This window comes from Tachysurus vachellii, chromosome 8, assembly GCF_030014155.1.
Source record: "Tachysurus vachellii isolate PV-2020 chromosome 8, HZAU_Pvac_v1, whole genome shotgun sequence".
Taxonomy (NCBI): Eukaryota; Metazoa; Chordata; class Actinopteri; order Siluriformes; family Bagridae; genus Tachysurus; species Tachysurus vachellii.
The window spans coordinates 28,900,545-28,921,947 of NC_083467.1; the positions used below are offsets into that span (position 1 = coordinate 28,900,545).

The window sequence follows — 21,403 nt, forward strand, 5'->3', positions numbered from 1 at the left end:
AACACCTTTGACACTTTTTCATTGTAACTTTGAACAAATGTTTTAAACTCATGGTATCTTAAGTATGTAACTTAGTGAGCCAGCATTAATGTATTCAATGTTAGAGATTTAAGCACTTATGTACGTCGCTCTGGATAAGGGCGTCTGCCAAATGCTGTAAATGTAAATGTAAGAAGTAAGAAATAAAAGAGCGTAACTGACAATGAAAGAGCCCACTGTTACACAGTAAGGCCTCGGCATGTAAAGGTGACTATGTACTAGCTTCCACAAACAATATAATTTAATTGCAGAGTAAACTGATGTGCTGCAGAGGCTTCAGTCATCACGTCATGCACGTAGCAGCTGGGTAAAATCCCTGGACAAACATGCTAAGCAACAAAGCCTGTGTTTAGACCATTCATACAAAAAAAGCAAATAGGAAGCTAAAGAACAAACTTGTAATTTTACACAAGGGATTTTATCTTTCCAACCCTTGCAGACATTGTGTCCATCCTGATTACATGAATTAAGAGAAAAAAAATGCATTTTTGCTGTCTAATCTGACATGAAGCTAGAGTTGATTTATCCTAGTTGTTGAATTTGCACCACTACCCAGGTGTGACATAGTTTATGTAGCTTGAGTCTGTTTTTAACCATTTGGTTCCCACATTGTGTAACATACTTATAGCTTTTTTTTATTTTTTTTTTGGCTAGCATGCTAACTCTCGCTAACTCTCGTAGACAAAACAAATCAGGTAATTGAAAATTCACACAATGGAAGCGATCAAAGACAATATTTTTGAACTCTACACTGAAGTTTAGATCACTAGCTACAGTTCTGAGGACTAGTTTGCGTCTGTTGACAGGTGAGACCTGTGAAGATAGACACAAGCATACACAGCACTGGAGAGCAAAATAAATGGTTGTTACAGTATATCGTCAGAGTCATGAATACTGGTCTGTTTCCCAGATTAATAGTCTACTATTTAGGAACATTGCTTAATACTGTATGTGGTTTAAGATGCAGCAGTAGGCAGTTTTTGTCTGAATGAATATCCATATGAGAGTCACACCTGTGAGATTAATCATCATGATGCACAATTCATGCTAGAAAATGTTCTAGCTATGACAGAAAGAAGCTTGCAGTAGCTTCAAGAACGTTCAAAAGTGTAACATCAAGAAGCTGAAAATATCACTTAAATCATCATCTACCAGTGGTGTCACCTTCTGGCTCTTCTGTCATAGCTAGTCTTGCAGGAGTCCCTGTCTGCACTTTGCACTAATGTACATTGTCTTTAACCATCACAAGATTAAAAGCTTACCTAATATTTCTCTCTCTCTCTCTCGCTCTCACTCTCTCGCTCTCTCTCTCGCTCTCTCTCTCGCTCTCTCACGCTATACATGCCACTACTGAGCTCCTAAATGTTCTGAGTTCGAAATGAGACTGCTTCTTCTTTCCGGACCTACCTGATCCATCATGACACCCTATCCCTAGATGGAGTCTTGTCACTTGGTGGTGGTGCATTCTGCTGTGGATAGATCTGGATGGACAGCCCGTGGCCAATGGGAACCACTCGGACACTGTTACACCCTCCTTTAACTGCCATTGCATTAGTCAGCTTTGTGCTTGGGTCTTCATCAGTGAACATATCGGCAGAAAGGAATTAGTGTTAAGTCTGTAATGAACTCAGAAATGACTTTGACCTGTTAGTTCCTCAGGAGTTCTTGGTTGTACAGTTCTACTGTACTACAAAATGAGGATGAGGTTCACTTCTGAGTCTGGTTCCTCTCAAGGTTTCTTCCTCATATCGTCTCAGGGAGATTTTCCTCACCACCATCACCTCAGGCTTGTTCATTAGGGATAAACCTATTAGGGATAAAGTATGTAGCCTAGTGAGCCAGCATTAATGTACCCAATGAGAGAGATTTAAGCACTTATGTACGTCGCTCTGGATAAGGGCGTCTTCCAAATGCTGTAAATGTAAATGTAAATAAATATTAGAGATAAAGAGAAAGTAACTTAATACTACACTTCTGTAAAGCTGTTTAAGACAATGTCCTGGTTAAAAGGTCTATACAAATAAACTTAATTTAGAATTGAACTGAATTAATATGAAATGGTGTAGTATTTCAAACATAACACAACAGCAAATATATGTCTAATACACTTAAAGCCCAATGTACTTCATGCTAATTGGATTTGTTTCTCTTGGACAAGGTGTAACACATCTCAGTTTAAGTCATTTATAAGACATGTACACTGAGTAATTCAAGCAATTAGAGAGCTGTTGAAAAGCCTATTGTCTGGAAATGTGTCAAGACTCAGGAAAGCCAGCATGCTATCAGCCCCTACATGCTTTCCTTGAATGATTCACACCAGTGAACCACAGCTAACGGCAACATATTTAACACAAACCTTAACTGTGAGACAAAATCTCCCCTGCAGTGTAGAATAGGAAAGGGTTAGTAGAGCTGGAAAGCCTGTTAATGCTGCAGTCAAAGTTTTAATCCCATTATTATTATTAGATCATTTCTAAAGGAGCTCCTGAACTGGTTACTACATACAGTACTTGTGTATAAAATTTAACTACTCTTTACTGTATGTTAGTTGGCTTTTTGGATGATTTGTCTGCATTTTTCTGAGTCTGCTAATCATGCTGTCATAAAGTAGCGTAACACACTCAGAGGAAAGTGCTCTGGAAAAAGCTCTCATACATGAGCTCACAGACAACCAGGATTGGCTAGTACCATTATGATTGACATTGAGAATGGGAGTACGCCACCTCCCACCCAGTGAGCATGCCCAGCTGTATTGGCTTGGCTCCTCTGCATGGATATGTGTGAAATATTGTGCTGTTATTGCACCATTCTGGAGTATTAATGGGCTTTATTTCAGGGTTTATTTCAGGGTTTGTGTATTAGTGGTTTGTACATTTTCTCTCTGATGTCTATAGTGTGTGTGTGTGTGTGTGTGTGTGTGTGTGTGTGTGTTTGTGTGTTGCTTAAAATAAGAAGTTACTCTATTGTACCATGCTAATTACACTGCATGTAATCAATTATAACCATATTCCATGATAATGGCTCGAGTCAAAGGAAGGTTTTATTTATTCCACTGTATCGTTTTCGTGTATAAAAGCTAGTCAGAAGCTCAGATCAATAGTAAAGTCTTAACAGGTTTTTACAGTTTATCTAATTCTAAATCTAAAGCTATCAACATTTACATAATTATATTCTAGTAGCCAAAATGTTTACTGTTGCATTTCTACTGGCTGCAGTTTAAACTGACTTTAACCTAAAAGTCTTGTCCTTTCCAACACACTAACACAGGCGAAAACTAAGCCCTGGTCTCCAGTGGTTACCGTGGTTACATAATCGTACTTAGACGCACCTTAATGGCGTGGAAAATGGAAAGTAAGTCTAACAACAGATAGATTTCGTGCTTGACAAAACAGACAAAATATAAAGGCAAAGAGAAAATGTATTCTTCTAAATGTTCTATATAGTTTGCGTGGTTGTGGGTGTCTGCTGAAGTTCCTGGACTGAAGGTTTGGGGTTTTTAAGTTTTTATTTGATATTATATTATAGTTAAATTGTTCATTGGGTAAAATTTTCTCAGTTCCCAGCGTTTCATGACTAAAAATGACCAACATTGGTACACTGTATGAAAATCAAAAGCCCTAAAGGGATCTTCAGGTTGTTTACTACTCTTAAAGGAATAGTATTGCCTCAGATGCTGGGATACTGAACAGAAGGTTGTGAGTTCAAAATCCCAGCATTGCCAAGCTGCTACTGTTGGACCCTTGAACAAGATGCATGAATGTTGAGTCACATCCTGTCTCGATTGTCTTCAATATTGTATGTAAAATCTTACAGGTAACGTTCTATAAAGAATTTTAGGTTTGCTTCTTCATCTTCTGACACTGTTTTATGTATGATCTATAATGTGGGTCACTGTATACAAAAGTTTTAGTGGATTGTTGTTTTTTTACTCTCACTGAAGCTTTGCCTTTCTGGCTCTATTCATGTATGTCTTTGAAAAGTTTAGTTGTGTTCCAGACAGCAATCAGATAAATAAAAGCTGATGGTAACGTCAGATTATCAAGTTAACAGGTCACCACAACATTGTGATTCTTAGAAAAGACATTTTTACATATTTTTTGGATATTGCAGGATCGGAAAGCAGGATTAAGGTCTTATTTTTGTCTGTGTGTATATTCAGTGTTCACAAATGAACTGACAGATGATGATATACTGTATGTATTTTACTATATCTTCGTCGATTGGACGGTTACTTCTGAAACATAGGCACTCGATTACAAACCCAAGCACTCAAGTTACAAAACACGTCTTAATAACACCACAAATCTCCACTGCATAACAGTACTGTGTTTTATAACCATAACATGCATCATTCTATACTCTAAACGCCTTTGTATAAGCATTAAAAGCTTATAATATACATATACATATACAGTTCTTTTTTTAATAGTTCTAATATGTCATTATGTTAAAGTGATCTTTATAAGAGATAAGCATATTATGGGTATTCTAATAAACCTTATAATAATGGTAATATTTTATCATAGCATAAAATACCCAAAAGATCTTTACCAACACCCACAAAATGCCCTATATTTATCATGCGAAATCTTTCGAAATAACACAGAGAATTTTAGTCAACTTATAGAACTTTATATTAACTAAAGAAAAAGTAGATATAATAGAGTATTAGAATATTAGAATATCTGAATCCCTACATGGGACCTTATAATAAGTACAGCAACACCACCACACAATGCTTAGTAAACACTATCAATACAAGAGCAAGTTCTTTCTCTGTAAAACTTCTGCATTTATTAATGTTTATTAAGTGTATCTGTTTAAAAACTGAATAATATTCTTTGCAGTTATAAACACTTATAAGCTGATTATAATACCAGGTTCTAACACCCAAAGTACATGTCAGTGTAATGTACATTATTGTTGTACAGTCTGAATAAATACTATAAAACTGATCCTTACCTGTGCTAAACACCGTGTGGCAAAACCCCAGAGAAGCACAGAGTAAGAGGAGACAGGAGCAGTGAAGTGAAGCCATAATTCCTGCAGATCAACTCTGATCATAATAACACGCGCTCTGGGGAAAGGCTGCTTTAGAGCGCGCGCACAGACGCACACGCGCGCACACACTTCCGGCTCCATTGGGTGTTTCTTTCTTTCTTTCTTTCTTTCTTTCTTTCTTTCTTTCCTTCTTTCTTTCTTCCCCGTTTATCTTATCTGTCTATCTTACCAAACATGTGGCTCTCGTGAGATTAAATGCGGTGTATTGACCTGTGAATCACTTTGTTGTTAGTTTCCACATCTGTGGTAATATTATTAATGATTCATTATTCATTATTAATTATTCATTATTAGTTATTAATTATTTATTACTAATTATTCATTATTACTTATTGATTATAAATTATTCATTATTAATTATTCATTATTCATTGTTAATTATTAAGTATTAATTATTAATTATTCACTATTAAGTATTAATTATTAGTTATTAATGATTAATTATTCATTGTTAATTGTGCATTATTAGTTATTCATTATTCATTACTAATTATTCATTATTACTTATTGATTATTAATTATTCATTATAAATTATTCATTATACACTGTTAATTATGAAATATTAATTATTAGTTATTCATTATTCATTACTAATTATTCATTATTCATTACTAATTATTCATTATTACTTATTGATTATTCATTATAAATTATTGATTACTATTAAATAACCTCACAGAGTATATAAATAAAATTACACATACATATAGAGGAAAATAGCATGTTTCAGTAAATAGGGAATTCATTAATGAATTGATTTTAGAACATTAACATTCATTTTTCAGCAAAAGTCTGTTTTCAAACTAATCTGCACTGTTTCTCACAGCTACAACCTGTATTATATAAAGTATAAATATATAAATATATATATCCTCTAAACATCTATCAAAAGTGAGTAAAGGTACAAAAATGAAAATAACAAAATTTCAGTCTGGTCGAGTGGATACGAGCGTGTGATGTCACCCGAATACCCGTGAGGAAGTTCTCCTCATTGTTGTGAGTGTTTTGATATGTCACATGTCAATGTTGTGGAAAGTTTTTTGATCTCGCATATATTGGGGGCGGGGCTGAGGGAAAACAGAAAGGCCAGTACAATACACCAATTTGTCCAGAGTATCACCCTAAAGGAGCTGGCTGAGTTTAGTGTAGATGGATCGAAAGCTTGCAGAGTTATAAACCTCTAAATTATAATAGGTGTCTATGGCAAAAAAAGGCCATTTTGAGACCCGGTACCATAAGAACCAGAACTCGGAACACTTAGAAAAGTAACTTTTTGGTGCATTTTGGTGCATGTGGCTTGAAAGCTCTAAGAGGAGTTACTCTTGCTAAATCTTTGTCTAAGAAGAATAAGTAAAACAGAATGTTGGCTTAATAACTTTTTACATGCTGTGTGATCTTTGGGGTATTTTACCACCTAGTGGTTAAAATAGAAACTAACTTGGTTTCCAAATTAGGCTTGTTTGAAATATACTGTACAGAAACATAGATTTTGTTTTATAGCAAATTATTAGCATTAAATCTAATACTTTTCTAGGGGGGCACGGTGTCTTAGTGGTTAGCACGTTCTCCTCACACCTCCAGGGTTGGGGGTTCGATTCCCGCCTCCACCTTGTGTGTGTGGAGTTTGCATGTTCTCCCCGTGCCTCGGAGGTTTCCTCCAGGTACTCCGGTTTCCTCCCCCGGTCCAAAGACATGCATGGTAGGTTGATTGGCATCTCTGGAAAATTGTCCTTAGTGTGTGATTGCGTGAGTGAATGAGAGAGTGTGTGTGTGTGTGTGCCCTGCGATGGGTTGGCACTCCGTCCAGGGTGTATCCTGCCTTGATGCCCGATGACGCCTCAGATAGGCACAGGCTCCCCGTGACCCGAGGTAGTTCAGATAAGCGGTAGAAGATGAGTGAGTGAGTAATACTTTTCTACAAACAAAAGCAAAGTGTACGTGGAATCTGTGTGTCTAGTTTGGACTATGTAATGGATAATGCCTGTACCTCAGAAATGCATGTGCACTATGCTGACCTCGTTTTTCACACAGGCTTAGAAAGACAAAGTGAGTCCATTTTCCAAAGCATGAATTTTTTGGAATGGTTTAAAATATTTGTTTGTCTACAAGAATTGGGCTGAGATTGGACTTGCTCCAATTTGATAAATCTTCACTGAAGTCTAGAAATGCTCAGAACAAGCTGCTCAATGCTATGATGGATGCTTGGACTTTGTCAAATATCATACTGCCTCTTGATTACATTTTATTTAATGATCCTACACCACCAAAATCTATGGACAATAAGCACTGCTGCATTTTAGACCTCATGAAGCTTGGTGAAGTTCAGGTACTGCATTTTGTGAGTTTCTCTTGGGATGCACTTATTTCCAGGGATTTCAGAACAGCGTAACAGGTATTGCGTCATCGGGTAGGCGTGGCCTATTTGATAATCTAACTCTAACCCTAACCGTAGTGTTTGGTTGTTTATTTGTTTTCGAAAAAACAGCTTAACTGTAAGATAATAAAGCATAATAGATATAAAATATAAAATCTACCTGTATGACTGTTTTGTCCTTCATTATCCATCGTAGGTTTGCTCTTTTTTTTGAAAGAGGGCGTTTTTCCAAGACCTCCAGAAACACCTTGGGGTCAATCATGATACACACCTCATGAACAGATCGAGGTCCAAACATTTGCAGCTTGGAAATGCTGGGGTTTAAAACCTCAGCCTTGTGATCAATAACATGGTGCTTTTGAAAAACTCCTTTGCCTCAGAAGAGAAGAATTTGTTGATAGCCCATTGTTTTACCATATAATGATGGATGACAAGTGGAACATTACACGTACTGTATAAGCCAGAGCTGCAGGTGATTGTCCAAGGTAACAATTTCTTGAATCAGCTGAAGTATTTTAAAAGAGGGCGATTTGTATACACTTCAAATGCTCTGTACCAAGGACTTTGACAAGTAGTTCAATCTCAAATGTGTATTTTATACACTAGTTTATGTCCAGGGTGCATATATTTCTGGAGCTAGTTGTACTCCATGCAATTCATCTTACAGGTGACTCAAATTCTATATAAATGTACAATTTATATCAAAGTTATTTTTCAGATAAATGCAGTAAAGTCAAAAGTAGTATAATAATAGCCTAAAAGTCCTGAAAACGTAGTAATAAAGTAAAACACAAATAATCCAGATAGGTCCTTAAATACACTGCTTGAGTCTTGTACCCAATTACTCTTCAGTCCTGCTTAATGCACCTGTCAGCACTGCACCCTAACGCAATAATTCATGCTTGCCCTCAAAAGCTTGCCAAAAGGTTTGTCTTTCAACAGCAACCCCTGTGAGGTACTTCTTTTTGACAAGTTGATGCCAATCTGCAATGTTTGGAGATTTACAACCTTTTCACTGCAATGTTGAAGGAAAGATTCATTCTTAGATGTGTCTATGTCTGCTTTCATATCTTCGTGTCCAGGATTTGTCTTCTAGCTCGTTCTTACCAAAAAGTCCTCGAGGCGATCTTAAATCCACATCAACAGGTAATAATAACAGCTTAGGACCCACATGGATTTGAAAGGTGTGTAGAGTGCAAAAAGAGGTGAGTCTATAGATGACGTTATTTTTCATTTAACTTGCCAAGATACTTGGAGGCATGCCGGGCTTGAGATCATTCTAAATCGATCATTGCGAAAGTGGGTCGTTTCGCAGCAGCAGTGTGTGCACGCTATGATACTATATGGATCATTTACAAATTGAATGCGACTCGACGAGGCAGGACGATTAGATTGGAAAAAGAAATTGTGCAATAATGCATGTAGCCTTTGAGATAAATCCATAAGTCATGTCCTCTTAAAGAAAAAACAACCTCTAGCAGCTATCAGCAAAATCTTTCTTCACAAACCTGATTAAGGTGTGATGAAAGCTTTTCTTTATTTATTTATGATCAAGGGGATACATTGAAAAAAAAAAACCTGGATGCAGATCTAGTTCTTCTGGCAGTTATTCGTTTCAGATGGACGTGTACGATTAGAACCAGTCGTGACATCTGTATGACTACATTTTTGTTATGCATGTCTGATTGTGTATGAAATTTTTCCAGATCAGATTTAAGAAGCTTGGGTGTTTGTGTTCAAACAGCTCTGAGGCAATCAAGTCGGTGTCATCCCGATTAGCTCACGTAAAGTGATCGTACACAGAGTTCTGTGTTTGTTTGTGTCACACAAGATCTGATTTGTCTGATGAACAAAATATGAATCAAAATGTTAGATAATACTTTTACTATGTATAGACTGCAGTTCAGTTATAGCTTGGAGGTTAAGGTAGTTAGCCAATAGACAACGAATCCCAGTATACATAAAACGACCATTATTAGATAAAGACCCATGTTACTCCACTGCACTAAAGGAAATGGAGAATGCTGATGACAATGCAAACTGACACTAATTTTCTTCACTCTTTGTCATGCTACTCATGAGATCCTGACCCTGTCAGCTCTCTGGAACTGCCTGATCCATCCTGAAGCCCTACTTACAGTACAGTATGATTGGAGTTCTGATCAGTTGGAATCCACTTACTGCTGCTAAGGATGGCACCACATGGACAGCCAATGATACTTGGGATTGCGGTGGATTTTACCACCTACTGTATAAACCTTGGAGGTGGCTTTCGACTGCAATTATCACAAACAGTTTTCCACTCATCACTGAACAGTTGATAACTTCAACAAGATAAACTTAATGTTACAACTAAAATAAAGTTCCCGATTAACCAATTACAATATAGTATAAAAACATGGAAAGTAAATTATTTAGAATTATATCTCAGCTCACCCACATGATCGTCTTCCTCGTGTCGTCTCAGGGAGTTTTTCTTTGACATCATCACCTCTGGCTTGCTCATGAAAGATAGATTAAAAATGTATAATTTATATTCTGAATTTATTTACACTACTGTTAAAAAGTTTGGGATCACTTATCGCTGTTCTACGATGGGGTCGTTCACAGCATGTTAAGATAAGTTCTTACCATGAAAGGCCTCACAACATGGCGGAAGGTGATCTTATTTCCACATGCAATGACACTAGACGTCTAATTAAACACACCTAATTATAGTCAATCTCTTTACAAAGAGTAAAGGAATTTCTTTACAAAGTCTCGCTACAAACCTTTTTGTAACAAACCCAAGCACCAAATCCAACCCAAGCAGATTCTCTTTTGATTTCCTGTTTCACAAATTTCTGTGAAAGTTTTTGATTTTCATTTTGCCTATTCTAGTCATTTTGCATATCTGAACAGTCCTGTTTCTAAATTTTATTATATTTTTGGAATCATTTAACTTCATCTAATCCGAAGATGTTATGGATTATACCTCTCACTCACTCTCACTCATTTTCTACCGCTTATCTGAACTACCTCGGGTCATGGGGAGCCTGTGCCTATCTCAGGCGCCAACGGGCATCAAGGCAGGATACACCCTGGACGGAGTGCCAACCCATCACAGGGCACACACACACACACACTCTCATTCACTCACACACTCACACACTACGGACAATTTTCCAGAGATGCCAATCAACCTACCATACATGTCTTTGGACTGGGGGGGGAAACCCCCAACCCCCAACCCTGGAAGTGTGAGGCGAACGTCCTAACCACTAAGCCACCGTGCCCCCTGGATTATACCTGGTGTTAATAAAGTGAATCTGCAGTAGCATCATTCTGTGCTGCCTGACATTCATCATATTAAATACAAAGCAAACAAAACTCAGCCATTCTTAAGTACAGAACACAATGTACACTACACGGTGTTGAGTAAAGCCACTTCGTACTGTATGTTAAAGACAGGCTATATCCATAAACCCCAAAGGTTTCACTGATCTACAGTATGACTTTTTTACATTGTAGATGATTCAGCTGCATTGAATTTAAATGTACAATCACTATTTCCTTACAACAGAAGACTCTTTATAAAACAGACATTTGGGTGTAAAGGTGTAAATCATCTGATGCCATCTGCTTTTCAGAGGTGTTGTATATTGCTCTGACTGAGAAGCAGCTGTGCTCGGAAAGTGAAGAGCCTTTTGTCTGAGATCCCTTGACTCACAGCTTGAGTTGGCATCGAGTACCATGGGGATGACCTGAATTCTTTACTGAAACTGCAGTGATTCACACTTTCTCAAAGTGAGCTACAACATTTGCTTTAACGTTTAGGCATGACTGAAACTCAATTGTCATTAGCTTGTTGAGGCATAAATGGTTTGAAGTACAAGCCTCAAGCTGTTCCAAATTACAGACAACGGATCGAGAGATCTGTAAACAAACAAATCTGCTTAGCTATTGTGATCAATCTTCTCAAAATTTTGACAATTTAGATGCCCTATTTTTCAGCTTTAAAAAAGTTTCAGCTGGATTTAGAAGAAAATAGGGTTTAGAAGTTAAAACGAACTGATTTTACATAATATGTCAAATTCGCGATTTAAATAAAATAATTATTTAATGCCAAGAATAATGAATTTTCTTGACTCAATTTACAGTAGCTGTGGTGGTATTAAAACTCTGAAGCAGTCAACTTTCTCTACAAAGGTGGATAAAAAAGCATTAAATGACTAATGGCATTTTTTTTTAATTTTTATTGATGTTTATTTGACAGGGACAAATGCATAAAACATTGCTTTATAAAATACAAAGTAGATGCCATGCATACAGGTTTATAGCCATGACTAATTTGCAACCCCTGTCCCTGGTTAGGCTTGTAAAGTTAAAACAGAAATTACAGAATATTAAATCAAGAATTTACAGCTATTAAAATACATGCAATAAATGCATTCCGTCCATAAGCTAAAATGGACTTAACTAAATATAACAATCACTATAAAACAGAGTCTAGACATATTTAAAAATACAAAACACAAAAGTATGCATATGTCTGTGCATGCTGATATATGCAACCTTATGTTTGCATACATTGTGTTGTATCCTATACAGTCAATGTTCACAGAGTTGTTTCAGTTTCAGCCACTGCTTTAAATGTGTATTAAAAACCTTGAGTTTTGTTAATGTTTTAATTTAGAGTCATTTCAAAGGGCTTTCTGCTGTTACAGTAAAAGAGAACAAAAACAAAATTCTTTTTGCTTTATTTAACAGAGCAAATTAAATTAAAAAACAGTGCAAAGGCAAATATTCAGGCTTCTTATGCACTACTTTATCTGATAGGAACAGGGCATTTGGGAATTTAAATTTTGTAAAGCTCCAAGATTAATTCCTAAAGCTTGATTTTCTGTTATTTTTCAAAACCTGTTCTTATTCAGATAAAAGTAATAAATAAAAAAAATTAGCACCATGTTTCATAGGCACAGGCTCCCCGTGACCCGAGGTAGTTCGGATAAGCGGTAGAAGATGAATGAATGAATGAGCACCATGTTTCCCAAGAGATAAACCATTTCGACCTTGCCATATACAGTATGACGGTAATGCAACTGTTGTGTAGTGTAATTTTCTAAATATTAAACATTACATACCTCTGACCTCCTAGTTGCTTAGATAATCCTAGACAAAGGCCAGCAGTTACAGTATGCTGAGAACTATTTGGCTTATTTTTTTGGCATTCAGGCAAGTACTGGCTTACTAATTCACTGTATGAGGTAGAAACACATCAGCGCTACACACATTCAGTGAGATACGCCTGAACTTATCGTGATACTCATTAACCACCATAGAATCGTCTGGGGACTAATATGTGATGGGACGACCACACATGTACTGACCTGCGATACTGATTGCACTGGGAACAGATTTGTTGCTGAGCTGTCTCAATACTACAAGAGACGTGAGACTGATTCAGGAAAAAGAACAGAGCCTATGACACCCAGCATGAATCTGGCTTCAAATCAGCACATTGAGACGCTACATGCTGCTGCTATATCAGCCATGTTGTCAGCTCGTCCTCCTCAACCACAAGACTCCCTTGTCCACCCTCAGGAATGTTGGAATTCGTGGATCAGCTTGGGAATGGTTCCTAACTGAAAAGTCGCTCATATCAGGTAGCATGGAAGTGAGCAAGATCTTCTCCATACAGACTCTAGTGGTGTCCATCAGGGCTCAGTACTTGGTCTTATTCTCTTCTCCATTTATAATTACTCTCTTGGCATAGTTATATCCTCACATGGGTCCCTCACTCAACTTATCTTCTCCTTCCCTCACTTAGAGGGAAGTGGTGAAGGCTGGTGTATCGGGATTCATGGTATATGGGAGCATGTGCCTTGGGCGCAGGCGTTCTAGAGGCATGTCTGTTAGAGGTTGGCGTCCTGGCAATATGTTTCTGGTGACTAGAATCTTATAAGTGACAATACAAATAGTCTGAGTGCAGTGATCCATACTCGAAATTCGTTCTCTGCATTTAACCCAGTTGGGGAGCAGTTGGGGGTTGGGTGGGTGGTTCGGTGCCTTGCTCAAGGGCACCTCAGTTGTGGTATTGCCGGCCCGAGACTCAAACCCACAACCTCAGGGTTAGGAGTCAAACTCTCTAACCATTAGGCCACGACTTCCCCAGAATATTGGGAACATTTGTCTTAGGGGCCTAATCTACGTAGTCCTCTTACCATAAACATTGTGATTTCCCTCTTTACTCTATTCACAAAATTTAGACATTCACCACGAAAAATAATTCATACTTGAATCATAAAGGGGAATTCTCCCAATGTGCCAAAAATAAATCATTCAAAGGATTAACAGAGCACAATATTAGCTGGCAGGCTATAAAGACTCTACATCCCTGGTGACTGAAAATCCTTCTGTATTGTAATTATGTGCTTTCAGTATTTATCTTTACAAAAAGAAGCATTCACTAGCCATGGCTAGGGACAGGGTACATACAGCTAAGGTCAACAGTGACAAATCCACCATTAAAGACTTCTCACTGGCTAATGAAGCTGAAAAGGAGAACAGAGCCGTAAACCTCGCCGAAGCTTATCAAAGGAAACAGCAAACTATTATTAGTAGCGTGTCTGCTATTATAAACATATAGCAAAATGATCAGACTACATTTTATTAGTAATTAATAGAAACATTTTGGTAATTCTAATAGTGATTGCACTATAAATCGGCTGCTTTTTTGTTTGTTTGTTTGTTTATTTGTTTTGTACGTTTGTATTATTCAGATACGTTAATTCCTCTTTATGCGACAATCACGTGTGTGAGCAACTGCTGTCAACTTCCTCACTAGTGACATCTTGGTTAATAAAATCAGTTATGCTTTGAAAGAGGATGGGAAATGACTCAGTGCTCGTATCAGAAGCCGATTATCGTGTGTTCTGAGCTTACACAGCAGTCAAACAGACTACTCATGATGATAATATGGTGAAAGGGAGCATGATGACAACCTATGAAGCTGACTCAGATAGTAACTGAGAGAATAATGATCCTCTTGGTGTGAAAGTGCTGCACTAAAGTGAAATGAGCTGCACTGAAAATGATGTCTTTGAATATATAGTTTATTAATGAATAAATGTCATATATTTTTTGATGGAAGGTTGAAATTTAATATGATGCGATAATTAATAGCTACTTTTAGTGTAATGATGATTCTTGACAACTGTATTTGGAAATTTCCTTATTCTCTCAGTGCTTTTTCTGTTCTGGCTAGAAACAGTTTGCGCTGTTCTATGAATGGAGTAGTTCACCGAAATGAAAGAAAGTACTTTGCCATTTTTAGCCTGTAAACAAACTCACAACTCTTGATTCTTTATATACTAATGAAGGCTATTTGTATTGCTCCCTTAATCAGTAAAACAGTTTTCAGCACAAATTCAAATTATTTCCTAATAATCAATGAACCTTATAAAATGATTAAGTGGATTATCAAATATAACACGAGACTGAAACAGAGGACTGGTGGTTGCTGATAATGGGCCTCTGTGCATGCATCTTTTATTAAAAATCAACTGATTAAATTTATGTTTTTAAGGCCATGTCCACACTAATACTGTACGTTTTCGTTTGAAAACGTATATTTTTCTCTCCGTTTTGGCCTTTCGTCCACACTGAGACAGCGTTTTAAGTCAACGAAAACGTAGCTGTTGGAAGACGCTCTCCAAAGTGGATAAATTTGAAAACGCTGTCTTCGCGTCTTAGTGTGGACTGTGAAGACGGAGGCTTTTGAATACTATGACGCATTTTTAGTCATGTGATGCAGTCGAAAGTAAATAAACGCCTAGCGGAAATAACGCAGGTCGAAGCTTTACTCATGCGCAGTAGAAAGATGTAAGTGTTTTCATACATTTCAGTGTGGATAAGCAACTTTTGGAAAAAGTTTGAAAATGATAATGTGGACGCGGAGCGTTTTTAGACGTAAACTCCGTTTTCAAATATAACCGGATTAGTGTGGACATGGCCTAAATTGTAAAAAAAAAATTTGATTTTTTGCAAACCAAGGGAATTGCCCCGATGATCCCAAACTTTTGAACAGTCGTGTAATGAGAAAGTAGAACATTTTATTTGTCCTCTAGCCAAAATCCTTGTTGAGGAGAGTGTCACTGGTTTACTGTAAATGCTGTCTTCAGTTTCTTCCAGTTTCATACTTATTCATGCTCTGGAAAACAAACAGCAGAAGGTCAGTCGCCTCACACCATCACACTAACCAAAGAGGAACAGCTTGATTCGGTCTGTCACTCCCACAGAGATAATGCATTGTGAATCTCCAGCAACCTCTTTGAGAAAATGCTCACTCTTAGGAGAAATGTGATAAAGTGGCCAAAACAACATGTATTTTCCCAAAAGTCTAGGGAAAATATACGATGTGATGACAATATGTCTGTGGTCATTTAAGCCTAAAGGTCATGTGATTTTAAACAAATTAAATTCAATGAGTAATGGTGCTGCAGTTGTGCTGCAATCTGGTGCTGCAGTGCCTTGCACAACGATCTGATCTCCCCTTCAGCCACAGCTCACAACCTTGGGGTAACCATGGACAATCAGCTGTCCTTTTCCTCTCATGTTGCTAATGTGACTCGCTCATGTCGGTTTCTTATCTACAACATTAGAAGGATTCTGCCATTTTTGTCCACACAGGCTGCTCGGGTACTTGTTCAGTCTCTTGTCATGTCAAGACTGGATTACTGTAACACACTGCTGGCAGGTCTACCTATGAACGCAAGTCATACCAGTCTTTTCAATCTGCCTAAGTTCTCACATACCACCCAGCTGCTGCGATCCCTCCACTGGCTTCCTGTAGCCCCACGCATCAGATTCAAAACACTGATTCTGGCCTACAAAGCCAAAAATGGACCAGCTCCCTCTTACCTCAAAGCCCTCATCACTCCTCAGATCTACAGCACTGGTCGACTGGTCCCACCATCTCTCAGGGTAAGAGACAAGTATACTACAAGACTCTTCTCTGTACTGGCACCAAGGTGGTGGAATGAACTTCCCCTAGAGGTCCGGACAGCTGAGTCACTGGATATTTTCAAGCGACGGTTGAAGACCTACTTATTCAGGAAACACTTCAACTAGCACTTTTCATCTTTTGCATTTAAAAAAAAAAACCTTTGACACTTTTTCATTGTAACTTTGAACAAATGTTTTAAACTCATGGTATCTTAAGTATGTAACTTAGTGATCCAGCATTAATGTATTCAATGTTAGAGATTTAAGCACTTATGTACGTCGCTCTGGATAAGGGCGTCTGTCACATGCTGTAAATGTAAATGTAAATGTTGTGGCTGTATTATTATTGTATAGATAAATCACATCTAAACCATCCAAAGGTTTTAGTGGCCAAATAACATTAATTGTTTTTCTGCCATAGGAAAAATATTATGAAAGCATGTTTTCACACAGTGACCTAACTTGAAATCAGCATTTCCTGGAAACACATATTCACAATAATCACAGTTTCCAGTTAAACAAATTAATTTACCACAGAAATACATTTAAGATCCTGCTCAGTTAAACCACAGCAGATCTATCAGGAAATGCAGTTATACTGTGGAAAAAAAAACAGAACGTGTCCTGAACTGTAGTGGAACCTCACAGAAATTGGTATTTCTTCACATCTCATAAGTTTCAAGTGAAGCAAGTGATTCATATATCCTTCTGTGAGAGGGAGAAGCTGGATAGTGGGCAGGAAATTGGAAATGAATAAATTGGGAGAAAATGGGGTTAAAATGTGTTTAAAAAATATTATGCAATAAAGAAGGGTATAGAAATATACTAGAAGGGTATAGTTACTGTATATACCAGGATTCGAGCAAAAAAGCCCTGCACTTTCTTCTAATGCCTGTTGGAGTGACTGTGCAGATTTCTTTCTTATGCAAACTTACTATTCGATCATGAAAATATGAAAATATCCTCCAGGAATTGTGAAGGTCACTGTATACTGAAGGAGGTTAATCAGCTCTGTTTCCGATCCCTTAATGTCATAAATGTGGGTTACACCTCATTAGGAAAATTAGTGACATTTAAACACTTGTGCATTGGAGCACATAACAAGAAGACCATTAGTTCAAGAGTGGGAAAGAAATACTTAAGTGGCCACTAGGAAGGTTATATAGTTTAATGATTTGCTGACTGACTGTAAAGCAAAAAAAAAATCGTGTCATGTACTAATGAAGTAGCACAAAGATGTGCATCAAAAACATTCAGACAAATTAAAAGACATCGTGAACAATATTCTGTTGCCAGTCCGAACAAAAATAGATTTATTATAGATATATTTTGCAATAATTCAGCAAATTATGTTTGAAAAAATGTATAATCCCAAGAATGCCATACCCACAGTGAAGCACGGTGATGGGAGCATCATGATATGGGGCTGTTTGAAATTGCATTAGAACACAATGCCTTCTGTGCAAGTTTTTGTCCTGAAGTCTACAATAATAGTGAGTTGAATTTACTCTTCAAGCTTTGATTTGGGGCAATAAAGTTTATTTAGCCAACATAGCACCACATAGGGCTCAAGAGTACATTAAAAACAGTCATTTAGAATCAAACATCAGAAAAAATATGGCTATGTGTATGATCCCAAGAATTTTATGCCCACAATGAAGCATGGTGGTGGGTGCACGATGATATACGGCTGTTTCACTGCAAAGAGTACCAGGCCATTATACAGTTGTATGCAAAAGTTTAGGAACCTCTTTACAATTTCCATGATTTTCATGTATAAATATTTGGGTGTTTGGATCAGCAATTTCATTTTGATCTATCAAATAACTGAATGAATAACTGTCTAATTCCATTCTGATGCATATTGCGCATTTTCTGTTAATCCAATAAACCTCATTTCACTACTGAAATATTACTTTAGTGTCCTTCAGTTATTTGATAGATCAAAATAAAATTGCTGATCCAAACACCCAAATATTTATACATGAAAATCATGGAAATTGTCAGGGGTGCCTAAACTTTTGCATACGACTGTATATAATCAAAAGTATTATAAATTAACAGATATAGTGTGACACATTATAAAAGAATTTAATTTCATCGGCTGAAAAAACGAATCTGGTGAAGATTTGTTGGGGGTTTCAACAAGACAACGATCCACAGATCAACAAGACAATGTTGCACATCCTGTATATATATATATTCCGTCGCTGTCAGGCAGAATCCTCGTATCTCCAAAACTGTTATTTTTCAGGAAATTAAAAAAACGCCGTACCTTATCTGCAGTACACAGGGTTTAGTCCGCGTTGCAGTGGATTGTCTTGCGCTAAATTCCTGTCCTCAGATGAGCACCAGAACTAGCGGGGGTCAAGATTTTTTTTTCTTTGAGCCCAGTGTTTTGAAGACATTTACCTCAGAAGACGTGTTGATTCGTTGCGACTCTTCTTGAGGAGAAATATGCCGTGAAGCTCTCCTGCGGAGTGAGGAAGAGGTGGACAGTTGAAGTGTCCAATGGAGTTATGAGATTTGCGCTCAAGCTATTTTCAAGACTTTAGATTGGTTAATAACTTGTAAAAATAACAGACTCACGTGGGGACTGACCAATAGCATCGATATGTGAAAAAATATGAAATTGACAAAATTTGGACATACGAGGTTTCCGCCCGACAGTGACGATATATATATATGCAGCTTTTCTATTATTACTGTGCACCAACACACCACAACAAATTCCTGTACATATAAACCCTACAGTTCCTGGCAATAAACCTGATTTTGGTTCTGATTTCAAATATACTAGTAAAGTAACTCAAGATTAAAAAAGAAGGAACATGCATGACATGACCTTGACAATGTCCTGAATCCAACTGAACATTTTAAATAGCAAGTCTATCACCCGTACCTTTGTAACCTTGAGGGACTAAAGATAATTTGATGAACAGATTCTAATTACTTTTTACTGTAGACATCTTGAAGCTGTAAATACCAACCATAGCTTTGCACTAATGTTCATTTTATGTCTGAATAAATACAGAAGTGTTTCCTAATGTGATATTCCTAGTGTTATATGTTTCCTAATACAGAAGACAGTTCTATGGCTAGTGTCTGAATGAGTGTGTATCCTTTACATGAAACAGACCTCAAAAGCCTTAAAGCCAAAAGGAAAAAAGTTTTTTTTTTTTCATTTTTGATTACACGCCTACGGCTCTGTAGTGTCATGTAGCAAAGGGATTCGTTTCCCTAAAAAAGCAAGACATCAGATCTAGGATAAATGTTCTAACCATGATCACCATGATAATCGCCTTGATATGTCAAATGAGAGCTGAGATCATTCATACTGGATATGAGCTCTAAGCTGGTTTTAAAGATACCTCAAGGTCAATCTTGGGAGATGTAATCATTCATCATTAAATAGTGCTGACATATTACAGAACAAAATACATGTGGGGTGTGGAGGAGTGTTTTTCCACACAGTATGATGTATGGGCCCTACAAATAGTGCTGTAAATCAAAGTCGCACTTACAATCTGACCTGCATTGTATTAATGATACTGTTTTTTGAGTCTTGATTACACTCATTGTGTTCAGACATCATTCTCATTCATCTTGCTGTGAGCAGATATACAATAAGGGCTAATCATGGCTGCCGTACTTGCACGTTGGTTCATGTTTTCCCGAACGAACAGTTAATTATTTGCACACTCTTTCTACCGTATGTACATTGTTCCGAATTTACATAAAATCGTGGAATCATGTTCAGGCACTAGCGTTAGTCCACAGTAGAAATGTTTTGAATCCGTTTAGCTTTCTGCTGCTACTTGATGGGTTAATCTTGTTCGCTTGCACTTTTAAGCATTTTTTCAATAGCAATTTTAACATACAAGCATAACATTTTTATTCAGAAGGTTAACTGGCTTATGATTCATTTCTTAACATCATGCTCCTTAATGGATATTGAAGACTATTCAATAAATAGAAATATAATTCAACAAGATTAAATGATTAACCAGAGTGTTCAACAAATATAATGGGTGCATTTCCTGTTCTATTTTCAGTTTCATTCTCTTATATGGTGTGATGGCTTTGGTGAGTCACTACTTAACTGGAACTAATATAATTTTATCATTTTCCAAGCATTAATTTCCTTGTTTGGTTTCTTCTTTATCTTTTGGTACTTTCCTACTTGCATAAGGCTGTCCTTATTTCAGTCCTTTCCCCTTTCAGTCATGTGGAAATTTCCAGGCTTGTATATGATGGATAATGGAAGTGTTTGGGGGAGCGGATTAGCTAAATATGTAATATCTGAGTCACCAGGCACTCCTATTTCTAATGAAATGTTATAAAAAATAGTCTATTAAAACAGATTCACATTTATCACATATTAATTTTAACTTATTATTAAAAAAAAAACATTTTAACAATTAATTATTGGTATGATTTAAATGGGGAAAATAAATGCAGTTCCTACCAGATAGGCAACACAAAGGAAACAAGTTCACGGTCAAAAAGATACCAGATGCTTTTTTATCTGAAAGTGACTTATAAGTAACGAAGCATTAAAGCGTAGAGTTGAATGTTGAAAGTGTTGTTAAAGCGCCCAGCATTTGTTGACCCTGGGATTTGAATCTACAACCTTCTGGCCACTAATGCAGGACCATAACCAGTGAGTCACTACTCACTGTACATGTTTTCTGCTGTTATTATGTTGAATTGAATGGAAATGTTCTCAATTATATGCAAATTATGTACGACTCTGTAAAGTGACAAATCCAAATGACTGGCTAAAACGATTTCTTGTATTAATCCTATGGTGCATGTGGTTTGGTATACTTTTCAGTTCTCCACTCATATCTGTACTTCCTGTCTGGGAAGTCATGGCCTAATGGTTAGAGAGTTTGACTCCTAACCCTAAGGTTGTGGGTTCGAGTCTCGGGCCGGCAATA

General features: G+C 37.1%; 1 protein-coding gene across 1 annotated transcript in view; it reads right to left on the reverse strand.

The window, feature by feature from the left end:
• tfpia (tissue factor pathway inhibitor a) overlaps positions 1 to 5,162 on the reverse strand; it is a 45,244-nt gene extending 40,082 nt beyond the window's left edge. The window contains exon 1 of the mRNA XM_060877130.1: positions 5,002 to 5,162. Within this exon, the coding sequence (XP_060733113.1) occupies positions 5,002 to 5,077 (76 nt within the window). The 5' untranslated portion in view covers positions 5,078 to 5,162. The remainder of the gene's footprint in view (positions 1 to 5,001) is intronic.
• Between the last annotated feature and the right edge of the window lie 16,241 nt (positions 5,163 to 21,403).